This window comes from Rattus norvegicus, chromosome 4, assembly GCF_021556685.1.
Source record: "Rattus norvegicus strain SHRSP/BbbUtx chromosome 4, alternate assembly SHRSP_T2T, whole genome shotgun sequence".
Taxonomy (NCBI): domain Eukaryota; kingdom Metazoa; phylum Chordata; class Mammalia; order Rodentia; family Muridae; genus Rattus; species Rattus norvegicus.
In genome coordinates, this window is record NC_141537.1 from 51,198,932 (window position 1) to 51,212,295 (window position 13,364).

General features: G+C 43.5%; 1 protein-coding gene and 1 pseudogene across 11 annotated transcripts in view; both read right to left on the reverse strand.

The window, feature by feature from the left end:
- Tspan12 (tetraspanin 12) overlaps positions 1–7,164 on the reverse strand; it is a 78,787-nt gene extending 71,623 nt beyond the window's left edge. For 6 of the 11 annotated variants that reach the window (XR_015685625.1, XM_087657993.1, XM_087657995.1 and 3 more), the window contains exons 1-2: positions 6,847–7,117; positions 5,782–5,917 (exon numbers count right to left, since the gene is read on the reverse strand). Coding sequence is in view for 10 of the 11 variants with exons in the window: in XM_087657993.1 (XP_087514119.1) it covers positions 5,782–5,847 (66 nt within the window). In the remaining variant the exon portion in view is untranslated. 11 annotated transcript variants of the gene reach the window in all.
- Positions 7,165–12,629: 5,465 nt separating this feature from the next.
- Positions 12,630–13,021, reverse strand: LOC147994767 (cytochrome c oxidase subunit 6C-2 pseudogene; annotated as a pseudogene).
- Positions 13,022–13,364: the final 343 nt, after the last annotated feature.

The following is a 13,364-nucleotide window of genomic DNA, read 5'->3' on the forward strand; positions in this document are numbered from 1 at the left end:
TGTGGAGGGCAAAGCTACACGTTCCTGCGACATTTCTGCCGCCACCCTGCATGCCTTCCCATGAGTAGATGGCAGAGATGGAAAATAAACACACAGCACTATTGGCCAAAGTCTTCAAACAATAGACAATGGTAACAATGGCCAGAACAGGTTGAGAAATTACCAAGAGGCATATTTTAAGCACAGACTCTTTTTTCATTAGAAGCGGTTTAATCGACAGCACCCAGAATAACAATTTAGAATGAGAGTTTTCCTATATCATCATCTTTCCCTACATACCATGACTCTCCTTCCCTGGGCTGGAGAGACTCGCTTTTTCAGTCTCTCATGTTCTGACATGATTAGTGGAGACTTCTTCATTCTCAAAGTCACGCTGAGCAAGTACAGTCATGAAAGAAGGGTGGAATGCCTTGTTCAGTACTACTGCCTGAGTCAGCTGCAGTCAACTCTACCGTCCTACTGCCCTAGCTTGGGGTTAGTCATTGAATGAAGTAGGTAGGATGATCAAGGGACCCAATGTTCCTATCTCCGGTAGGAACAGATGAAATTCAGAATCTACCATCTAGTCCACAAAAGCCTTCTGTGAGGTACCCAGTGACTTACGCCTGTGACTGCTAAAACATGATGCGTTTTAAAAAGGCTAATTTTGCCTTGATTATTTTTTTTTGTAATGGAATTTTATTTTCAAGAGAACTCAAAATAAATCAGAGGGCTTTTCACCGCAACTTAGAAAGAGTCAAAAAAAGAAAAAAAAAAACACTCAAATGCTACTCATAGTTTAAAGTTGAAAATAGCAATTTTAAGAACTATTTTAATATGACAAAATAACTTTTTAAGGTATGTATGGTAGGAAACCATCTCACTACAGATACTGATGGCCAAAGAGAAGGAAAATTCCTTCCATTCCTACTGTTGCTTCGTCTATCCCCAGCCCATTCGTAAATCACGAGCGAGATGTTCTGTTCACCTGTGGGCTTTCTGGGCCTCTTTTCACGTTTAATTAGGGAAACCCTCTCTTAGTAACCTTTAAAATGGTAGGCCAGCACCAATGACACTCATTGCTAGGTGAGAGCACTTTCAAACACTACAAAAAGGGTTTCCTGCTTTTAGGAAATTATAAATACATATTTTATGATATATATGAACTTTTTGCCATGTTTACAAACTTTCAAAATAATCATACCCGCTCCTCTTTATAGTAACAGGCACATATCACTTAAGAATAGCACTCCTATCAGAGAGTTGCAGACGTCTCTTTTAAAAGAGAAGAAATCCTTCAGCTCTTCAAGTAACATAACACATCATTTCGAAAGAGGAGGGATGCGAGGCTTCAGATAAAGAGAATTGGCACCCTTCTGCCATCTTGGGCAGCGAGGAGCATCATCTTAAGGAAAAGGCTTCTCAGCAGCAAAGATCCAGCATCACCCAGCATGTGCTGCTCCACACACAACAACACAGCAGTCAGGAAGCACTAAGCGGGAATCTATGGCTTGTCTCCTTGCAACTGCAGCCGGGTCAAGCATCTTCGTAATGTAGAAGACGCTCAACAGGTGCCGTGTCAGAGTCACAGGAATAAAGAGAACACAGAGCGCTGGGGTCTGAGAACCTGTTGCTTGTTTCCTCCTAGACACACGAACACCTCATACTTACAAAACTTAAAGACCCAAGTTCTACTCTTTTCCTTAAAGAGTTTTCAATTTCAAGGATAGCAAAACACAAAGTACACGGGCTGTCTATGTTTTCCCAATTAGAATACATTGTTCTCTTCTGGGGGCTTGGTTGGGGGGACCTCACTGGGATGGAAAAGGGAATTGAGTGCCAATACAATACTTAAAAGGTATTAAAATATACACATTCATATATGTGATTAAAATGTGAAAAGTAGAAAGTCCTACTTTCAACCTCTATGGGTAACAAAGGAAGGTGTGTTCACTTAAAAGTGAGAGAGAGAAAGAGAGAGAGAGAGAGAGAGAGAGAGAGAGAGAGAGAGAGAGGATCCCCTGTCCAAGATCAGAATGTGAAGTCTGATTTAGAAAATATCAATGCAGAGTCCATATTTGTCTGCTTTACTTATAATTCCAATAAGAAGTTGGCACTTGTTCCTGCTGGTACTGAAAGGGAACGGCTCAAACAAATTATATGACAGACACTCCATTAACATGTTGAGAGCTAAGGATGTAACTCAGTGGCCCAGGACTTCCTGGCATGTCCAAGACACTCAGTTCCGTTCCAGCACACATACGTGCGCGCATGGCTGAGCGCACACATGGGAAAGCTGAGGAGGCTGACGTTTAGCGGCATGCTTAGGTAACTCTCGTGCACTCTGGACTGAGAGGCCAGCTCTAGAGGGCTTGGAATGAGCAGGTGGACAGGGAGTCCTCCCTGCTGAGGATGCTTACTCTCGACATCACGGCAATACATTCAGCGCGGGTCCTGACAGTATCACTTTTCTACATATGGATAAATAAACAAAACTGGGCTTGGACTTCCTGCTCTGATGCGTCTCAGCAGAACTCATCTGAGCACTGCTTTCTTTATCTAAAAAAAGTGGGGGAGGGATGAGAAAGAAAGCTCTTTTACCAGGCTGTGATGAGAGCTAGAGATGACTAGATGCCTAGGAGCAGGCCCAGGAAGGGGCTGAAAGCTGTTCTGAGCTGAAAGGATTTTGCTTTCTCTCTGAAGATATTTGCCAGGTTTTCCAAAGTTAGAATCCTCACTTTATAAGATTTTATCAACTGCTCCAGTAACTGTTGTTGTTTATTTGCTATTTGCTTTTCTTTCTGAAACAAAGTTTCATTTTGTATCCAAGAGCTGGCCTAGACCTCATTACCAAAGCGCTGGCGTTGAATTCACAGCAATTCTCCTGCATCAGCCTTTCCACAATAAAGATCAAAACATGGGCCACCTTGCCTGGCCCCATGAATATTTTTAACTGAATGAACATTTAAAAATCTTAGGGCTGGCAATACCTATCAGTCCAAAAAGAGGTTGCCTAATATCTGTGTTCAATATCTTGAATCCACATACCATACAGGTGGAGAAAGGGTATTGACTGCACAAAGTCATCTTGTAATGTCCACCCACAGGCATATAGCACTGGCAGACTTACATATGCATCACGCATGCACGCGCACACACACACACACACACACACACACACCTTGCTCGTGCATGCCGGGGGGGAAAACACATTTTTAAAAAGGTTAAAGTCTATATGGAAAAAGAAACCATAACCACGATAAAAAAAAAAGTCGGAGCAATAAAAGGACGTATACTCATCTACCAGAAAAAAAACACCTATAAAAATGTGTTTCACTATTTTGCAACAATGGATAAAATCAATAAGCTAGAGGGCAAACCTCCATAAGAACAAAGTGGGCAAAGAATATAAAGCACAAAAGGAAATGCATCAAAAATATGTGTAAATGTATAAAAGCAGGTGGTGTTCTTACTGCTATTGAGAGATGCAAAAGAAAAGAGAAATAATAACATAAGACTAAATCTTCAGACTGGCCAAAATTGAAAAACACTTCCAGCACAGTAAAAAAAAAAAGATGCTCTCAGACAAACGATAGTGGGCATTGATGTCTTTATTTTTAAGCCATAGAATGCTCAAACGAAGTTACTGGATCAACCGCAGTACTTGATCTAATCAAGGCAGTAGTAGTCACCACTCCTACTGCCAGGAATAGCAGCAATCCACTTCCTGTTTGCCTCCTGGAGGAGATTATCAGGATTGCGGTTACTGCACTGGCCACAGGGCTTCTAAACCTTGTTGCCAGTGTTCCCAACACCTCTGAAAATACCTATGTTAAAGACTAGACAACCTAAGCACTAAATTTACCCGGCAAATACATACTAACCACATATGAGCTACTTTGTGCTTTACTATTTTATTGATGTGGAATGGCTGTTGGGTTTCTGCTGTCCACACATACATTTTGGTACAAGCCATATATAAGCGATGCATATGAATGTGACTAGACACGTGAGGACAGTGATGGGGACATGTTACCTCTGTCAAAAGCAAATTAAAACAGAGGAAGCATTCTGGATTGCTACAAATGAGATACTGGGGAAGGGGAGAGGAGAGCCAGAGACAGAGGGTGTAGAGATCTAGATAAACCCACAAATCAGAACATACCATCGAGGTCAGACAGTTGAGGAACAGAGTAACAATAAAAGAGTAACATTTTGCAATCCCTGGTAGCATGAAGAGGTCTGCAAATGTTTAAGAGAGTTTTTTTTTAAGCAAATTTTATTATTCGCAAGAGCGATGCTTTTGCAAAATGATTTGAATTTCCCCCAGTGTTTGACTTTTTTTTTAATTGACTAACAGAAGATCTTATTGATGGGGAGTTTCAGAAGTTTGTAAAGTCTGTGTTAGAGGCGTCATCTAGGTGCAAGAGTGCTGAGTTCTGTCTCTGGCCCAACCACCATTGGAATGGCTGGCCTTTGCCACCCCATTTAACTTGCTCTCAATTTCCTGACTTACAAAGAAAGGAAGTTCAACAAGGCCTTCCATAAAGATCCCTTTAGTGTGAAAGTGTAACAAACCCATCACTAAGAAGAATAATGTAGGTGAGTGAAAATTTAGCAGTAGGAGTAATAACTATATATTTTAGAAGAAACAGAGCTCAAAGTCTCAGTACCTGATAGCTAAGTAGGTAATCTAATGATCAACTTTCAAATGTGCCCTTTAAGAATTAAAAGGCACAGCAAAATCAATTAGTGATTTTCTATTTGCAAATGATGAGTGTAATTGACTTTTAAAAGCTGTCCTTTTGGATAGTGCTTAAATGACTTATTAAAGACTTAATTTGTCATCTTAGAATGCTGTCAATCCAAAAGGAGCGATTTAACAAAAATATCCTCCTCTAGAGACCAGCCATAATAGCTGTCAGGAAGTAAGGGGGCTAGCCAATGCCAGACAGACAGAAATAAATACACTGCACACTAAAATTTCCAGCAGGAAACATTGGATATAAATTATTAAAGGAACACAAAAATGGCAGAAGGGAACTTGCTTAAGTATGACAACCTTCTGATAACATTCAGAGTTTTAATGCCCATATGTTCATAAGCATTATAAATAATACAATGCTAACACTTCATGAAAACTTGGATAGAAAACACCGAAAGTCACTAACTCATACATCGTAATTTCCATGGACTTTTAAATTGTATGTATTCCGTTTCCTTAAATGGATGTGGTTTTTTTTTTTCCAAAAGCATATATAAAATTCCCCAACCATTCCCAGCTTAGAAATAGTTATATGAAAACCACCTTTTAGACTAGGTGGAATTCCCTTTAAAAAACCTATCCAGACTCTTAGTAAGATATCTAGGTGTGACTTCTTCCAGTGATATATTAAGAGCAGTTGCCCCAACCAATTTTTATCGGTGACATAAAGAAAAAATGTAAGGCTTGCACAGCTATCTGAAATTCCTGCAAACTAGCGGTTCCTGAGTAGTGTGTCATAATTCCCTTATCTGCCAGTACAAGCGCGTGTACTCATTTATATATCCTTGGATTAGTTTCTAGTTACTGGCACTTGTATACAGGAACGATGCTTTTATTTTTCTCCTAATTACAGATGGAACTTGAGCTAGATCAAAGGTATTCTAATAAGGTCATTTTTTACTTCTCTAAAAAAGAGAGGATGTGATCTCACGTCATTAATTAATGCTGAGGCATGCCCTTTGGCGCTTTATCTGGTAGTTGAGAAAACCGGGTCCAGCCATCCCCACCTGCTGGGTTAGTAGAACTGTTAGACTTACCCAGAAGAGCAGGTTGAGGGCGTAGAGCAAGCAGCGCAAACACTTCACGGAATCTTCTCTGGCCATTGTGAGTCTTGGGAGGGAGAAGCCCCATCCTCTCACCACATTCTACTGGTCCAAGCAGAGCAGCAGCGATCTGCAGGGGCAGTCACAGCAGAGAACTAGCTTCGCAGCAAGTGAGCCTCTCCGCCAGCCTTCAGCTGGGTCCCCAGGATCCCCAAGCCTGGTTTATTCCAGACGTCCTCTCACCAAAACTCATTTGTTAGAGTCTTAAAGGAAACAAAACTCCCAAAAGTTCTCACTTGGCATCGGATAATACCTACTGCCAAGAGAAAAGGTTGCCTCTCTAGATGAATGAAGACGTACACTAAACTAGTTTTCCCTGGGTGACCTGTGGCATGGCCCTTGAAAGTTTCTTTGCTGTCTCCCCGGGGGACAGTTTTGTGTCTCTGGAGATGCCACAGGCTCCTTTGCTACCCCCACCCTCAAGAGGACGGACACACACACACACACACACACACACACACACACACACACACACACACACACACACAAACACACACACCTCGACCTCCCGTGTGTGTTCTTCTCTCTCTGGGCGACTCCTGGGCCCTACCTCCGCGCTCCCACCTCACCACCCGGGCGCACAGCTCGGGTGTGAACTCGGGGAGCCACTGGGGGCGCAGCGCAGAGCTGGGATCCTGCCGGGTGACTAGGGTTTCTTTGGAAGAACGTGAGAAATGCAGTTTGCCGTCCGGGAATAATGGATGAGCCTGGGGCGGGGTGGCGGGGAGCGGGCATTGGGGAGTCAGGGCCGGTGCTGCTGTACCCAAGCCGGACCGGTCTTCATTCACTACCACCACCACCTCGGGCGCGCAACCTCGGGGCCCCGCGTGCCTCCGCGACACTGGGGTCCCCGCCGCCCGCAGAGCACAAAGCCTGCGCGGTCCGGCAAAGTCACCGCGGCCGCGCGCCCTGGGCAGGTCGCACCGCGCTGGGTAGAAGCCGCTCCGGCTGGCGGCAGGGACCGTGGGTAGGAGAGATGCGGGACCTGTGGCCACTCACCGTTCGAGCTGCGCTCCTGCGGGGGGACACTCGGGGACACAAGGCAGACACTCATCCGGGAAGAGACGCTCCTCGCGGAGAGCCAAAGGGCTGCATTGGCTCCAACAGCAGACGCTTGCTCGCCTTCCTCTCCCCAGCCGTCGCCGTCGCTGACTCCTGGGAAAAAGAAAAGGGAAGAAAAAAAAAAATCCTGGGCAGCAGTCGCTGGAAAGTCTCTGCTAAGCCACCTCCCAACGCCGCTGTCCCTCCCAAGTCCTCGCCAAGTCCGGACAAGGCAGCAGCGGCAGCAGCCAGGGCCAGCTGCACAAACTCTCAGCGCATGCTCGGCCGCTGGCTGCCGGGTTGGGTCCTAGTGGGTGTTTCTTGTCCCTCTCACCCAGAGTGACACCCCAGGGACATTCTTCACCTCTACAAGATAGAATGCTGGAGAGATTAAAAACCTGAAAAACTGGGAAGAGTCCTCGCAGCAAAGCCTTTTAAAATGGTGGCGTCGCGGGAACGGAGGGTGGGTTATAAGGAAGCAGGCTTTTATTATATGAAAATATTTGTGTTTGAGAAGGGGGGTCACGGGGGGAACCCAATCCAATTCCTGCAATGAGAGACTAGTTTTCAGAACCTTTATGGAGCCGCCTCCTGTGACTTGTCGTTAACGTGCTGCCCTGTGAACCTTATTGATTTGTTGTACTCCCCCCCCATCCAAAGTACGTAAATAAATATATAAAACAACATTTCTTTCCCAGTCTGATCTACTAACATTTGCCAAACCATCAATGTATCCCTCTACAGATTCAGCATCCAGATGGGGAAAAGACCAGGTAATTCTTTCACAAGTAATCCAAAGTTTTCAAACTTTTTCCTGATGTGGTTGTCTTGACAATGTTCAAAGTGGTGATTTAATCTGGAAATGGACACAGGGTAATGAGTCTTTGTAAAGCCGCCTTGGTTTTTTTTTTTTTTTAAACTAGAGATTTGGGGGGGGGGGGGGGTATCACAATAACCACAAAGCATATCTCCAAACCTGTCTTCTATTTCAGAAGTAAGACACTTTCACACTTAAACATTAAAATTGCCGGCTCATGTTTCTCCCATAAAAGATTGGGTTTTAGACCCTCACAATAGTCTATGCTACATGGCTTGTTCTCTCGCCAAATAGCAAATAAAACCTCACCAACGAATGTTGAGTTACCTGAGATCCAAGCAACATCTTTGAGAAAAACTAATAACCGGAGTCCTGGGGGCAAGTTACAGCTGTGGTCTGTGTCCATCATCACCTGTCTGCTGTGTGGCCAAAGTGACAAGGAGACAGGGTCTAAATGGGTTGGTACTGAGGTCAAGACCATGAGAGACAATGCGGATGCCCAGAGCCAAGGTATTAACATTCTTCCTAAGCACATCACTAAGACAAGTTCTAAAAGGCAAACAAGGACGGGCATCCACACAAGTTGCCAAGGAAACCGTCCAGTCATCCATCAGATAACTCCCACTTCCGGATCAAGAGTGGCTTCTGAAATTGTGGGAGGAGCTAAGAGAGCCGCTTTCACCCTTCATCCGGTGTTCTCAAGTAAGAGCAAGGGCAGCTGCCTTCTCCACAAGGAGGGCTGTGACTGAGACAAACAAACCACCATCCAAAAGAGGTCGGTGCCACACACCTCCTGAGAGCCATAAAAATTTCCTCACACAAGGCAGCCTTTGCCATTAAAAGGGAGAACAATGCCAACGATTTAAAAAAAAAAAACTGTCTTCCATTGTTAGAAGATTGGTAAGTGCTTTCTGCATAACCCATAAACTCTTATGGGTCACCTACCCAAGCATGATAAAATAAAAATATAGATAAAAGGTCTTTAGAAGCACACTGTTCTCTCTCTTCATAGTAAATAAGAAATGTGGGACCAAAAGAAAGCCACAGTAGTAGCTTAGTATGGCCACCTCTTAGTGCAGTTGGAGTCAGGCTACCGTCTGGAATCTAGAAAAACCCTGATGCTCTGGGGAACTCCAGCACACCGAGGTCGGAGTCTCCAAAGTGCGGCCTAAGCATGCCATTAACTTCACATTTCCAAAGCAACTGGGTGTGCAGTAAAGTTTAAACATCTACTAGGCTTTCCGAGAAGCCTCAGATGAGCAAAAGAACTTTGGGTGTGGTGGGATTAAATCCCTCACTTTCCCTCTTTCTAAGCAAGAAGAAAACAACTAGTTATTCCTCTAATATTCCTGACAAATGGTCTTCAGGAGCTTAGTCAACTTCAGTATGAGAGACCTTGTCACATTTAAAATAAATGGGCAACTGGCACGGCCTCTAATCGACCACTCTTGCCACTTCTCTGCCCTCATTCTGCCTTTATAACTTCTCCTGCTTGGAAGCTCTTGGCCATAGTGATGGGTGTCACGGCAGTCATTTTGTAGGCTCTGTAGCTTTCTCAACCAACATTTGCTACATGGGCATCATTACCATTCCAGTAAGGAGTAACATATTTGTGTGTTCTACTCATTGCCAGGGAGGCAGGAGCCCACTCTAAGGCTGCATGTACTTCATTAAGTAATATTTGATTGTGCGGCCTTTACTGTGCCTCTCCCCAGATGAAGATATTAAAAATGTAAGTCCCTGCCTGCTGAGAAAAGGTACAACAGTCCTTTCCTGTCTATTTAAAGGTGATAATGTGAATGCATTTACAAGCATCCACTTATCGATTCCAGAGTTAAAAGCAAAACTCAGCCGTGTGGTAAGACAGAGGAAGGCTCATCTCTCCCTCTGTAAGCCACCACACCTGCCCAACCCATTCCACTCGGTGTGGGGAAGAAGGGACAGCCAGGTGCTAGGATACAGGAAAGAGTTTTGCTGGTTTCTGAGCATAAAATGCAGTTCTTGACAGTCGTGAAAAGAGGCTAATGGGGTCTTGGGTTTGGGTTTTGCTTTTTTTGTTGTCGTTTTGTTTTGTTCTGTTTTGTTTTGTTTTTCTTAAACGGATCTTACGTATAGGACATAATGGCTGTTTCCTACAATGAAGCATTAACTTCTCAGAGCAGTGATAGAGTATGGTGACTCAATGGACTGCTTCAGGACCACACGGGGATCGAGTAAAGGAGAATCTGAAATTTGGTTTCTAAATGAGGTTTGTCTTCCTCTCGCCACTGTCAATCTGTACACAGCATCTCAAATCTGGGTGGGGATCCACTGACGGGCTCCAAGGAGGAAGACAGACTGGTCATTTCTTACTACTTCTATGTCAAACACACATACTAAAGCTATAAGATATATTCTTACCTTTATCTTCTGAAAGCATTTGCCTACTAAGACCAAAAAGACAAAAAAAATTATCTAGCTGAATCAAGTAACCTCCACTGTACTATAAGTTTAAGATATCCAGACAAAATGCAAGGTAACGCATGCCTTAATCCAATTACTCACGAGGAAGAAGCAAGAGGATCTCTGTGAGTTCAAGGCCAGCCTGGTCTGCACAGTGAGCTCCAGGACAGCCAGGACTACATAGTGAAACCCTGCTGCAAAAATAAATTTTTTCTTTTTTTTTAAAGTAAAATATCTAGTCAAATTGGAATTTCAAACAAACAAAAATGCCCCAATGTTCCCCAGACCTAATACCACTATATATAGCTTTCAATGTTTACCTGAAATTATTATTTAACTGAACAGCCTAAGATTTCTCTAACTACACTTAAACATACGAATTTGAAAACTAGAAATTCTACTCAAAAAGCCAGTCCACAAGATGGATGAAGCAAAGTGCAGGCTGACAGGAGCCGGATGTAGATCTCTCCTGAGAGACACAGAGACACAGCCAAAACACAGCAAATACAGAGGTGAATGCCAGCAGCAAACCACTGAACTGAGAACAGGACCCCCGTTGAAGGAATCAGAGAAAGAACTGGAAGAGCTTGAAGGGGCCTGAGACCCCATATGAACAACAATGCCAAGCAACCAGAGCTTCCAGGGACTAAGCCACTACCCAAAGACTATACATGGACTGACCCTGGACTCTAACCTCATAGGTAGCAATGAATAGCCTAGTAAGAGCACCAGTGGAAGGGGAAGCCCTGGGTCCTGCTAAGACTGAACCCCAGTGAACATGATTGTTGGGGGGAGGGTGGCAATGGGGGGAGGATGGGAAGGGGAGCACCCATAAAGAAGGGAAGAGGGAAGGGTTAGGGGGATATTGGCCCGTAAACCGGGAAAGGGAATAACACTCGAAATGTAAATAAGAAATGTTCAAGTTAATTAAAAAAAAAAAGCCAGTCCACTAGGCAAGCAGAGCATTTTACTTGACAGAGAATTGACAAACACAGCTTTTTACTTCGTAACAGTCAAGGGAGTCAGATCTCGTCTCCCTTGCCTCTCCCCACATACCTGTATCACCTCTCTGTCTTCAGCTTCCTCATCCCCTCTCACAGTCACAAAGCCAGTATGTGAATCCAGACTTCACATTCAGTCAGCACTATTTCTGGAAGGAAAAGAAATTGCTTCCTCCCTGTGGATCTCCCTCCCCCACCCGTTCACCCCCCCCCCACACACACACACCCTTCGATACTATGGGAAGTTGTCACACTTGCGTTATTTCCTATGACCCTGTTACATACACAAGGATGAATTAGTTGCTAGCAATAAGTATGCCTGTACCTGATGTCAGCAGGCATTGGAACCAACAGCCCAGTTGCACTCAGTGGATAGCCACTGAATCATTACTAGGAATTCAGACCTAAGAGAATCAAAGCTCTTGAGAAATTCCAGCTCTCAATTTACAACTTACACTTTCTCTTCAGAAAGCAAAACAACACAACGTAGAAAGTCTAAAACTGCCTTTCCGTTATGAAAAATCTAAATTCAGCTATTTGAAAATAAACATGTAAAGGAAAGGAAAGAATGCAGGTCTATTTAACTAGCCCACGTTCTCTAATCGAGTCCTTACAAATCACTCCACTGTATCAGGATATCAGTTTTGTCATGTTCAGGGTACAATTAGAGAAAGGTTAAGCAAACTGTGACACACCCTTTCGTTCTATTCCTTCAGTTCCTGCTCCAACTAGACACTTCATTGAATGTTTATTCAATTATAGTAGTAAAATGTTTGATCTTTTTTTATTGGATATTTTATGTATTTACATTTCAAATGTTATCCCCTTTCCCAGTTCCCCCATCCCCTTCCTCCTCTTTCTATGAGGATGCTCCCCTCCCACCCACCCACTTCCACCTCGCTGTCCTGGCACTCCCCTACACTGGGGCATGGAGCCTTCACAGCACCAGGGCTTCACCTATTGATGCCAGACAATGCCATCCTCTGCTACATATGTGCCTGGAGCCATGGGTCCCTCCATGTGTACTCTTTGGTTGGTGGTTTAGTCCCTGGGTTAAAATGACTTCCATTTACCTTCCCTAAAGATAAATATGCTCATCCTACCACCTATGAAAGTACTGTATGTAAATTCAGCTGATTGGTGAGAATTTAGTTTGTACAAAAATAGTATCATTGGAATTTAAACTTTCTCTTGCTGTATGTGTATCTATGTCTGTGTGTAGATGTGCAGCTATGTGTGTGTGTGTAGACATGTGCATAAAGGTGTGTGCATAAGTGTGGTTGCTAGCCAAAACCATATTTTATGATCTGGACCTGAAGTAAATTTCTATTTCATATTTCATATTACGGATGCACATATGACTGATTGATAAATGAGAAAGAACTAATGTCTTTATTGTCCTTTAGTGGTTGGTGACGCCACATTTACTTAAATGGCATGGATGATGACCATGAGGTTTTATCTTTCTATGACTGATGTTCTTTCTTTTCTTTTGTCCATATAATTATTGTTTATTGAGAGAAACTACTCCTTAGCCCACATATTCATGTTTCTTAGTTCAGGAACACAGGTCAGCAATAAACTTCTATGGAGCACAATCCAGAGAATTCTTCGCACGCTGAAAGACACCAGCCTTCCCCGTCTCTTCAAAATCTTTCATGGAATCATGATTCCTGTAGAAATCTGCATAAGCCTTCTTTCTTGGTTCAGCCACACCAAACTTATAGGCAGCAGCAACTCCTAGAGCCACAACAAATGCGCCGACAATCTGAACCTGCAGACACTTGGCCAGAAAACCATACCATACATCTGTGGTTTCGGCAACAATGCACCGGAGCTCATGGTAGCCAATGTCCTCTACGCCAACGTCCTTTGGTATTCTTTCTTAGAAAGAAATATAAGTTGCCCACTAATTTCTGCAGGATAGGGCTGAAAACCTTTTGGGAACATATGACTCCCCTTGGGAACTCCCACAATCACATTTAATGAAGTATGGACCCTTCTGTCCCTTGACATCATTTAACTTTATCCTCAAAGTCACTGTAAGTAGCTGTAGCAAAGACTTTAGAAAACGTTTACATACTTCCCAAAATAGCTGGTAAAAATTAAATTATGTATGGGTTTTAGTTGTGTGTGTGTGTGTGTGTGTGTGTGTGTGTGTGTGTGTGTGAAAGAGAGAGAGACAGAGACAGAGAGAGACAGAGAGAGAGGTTTTC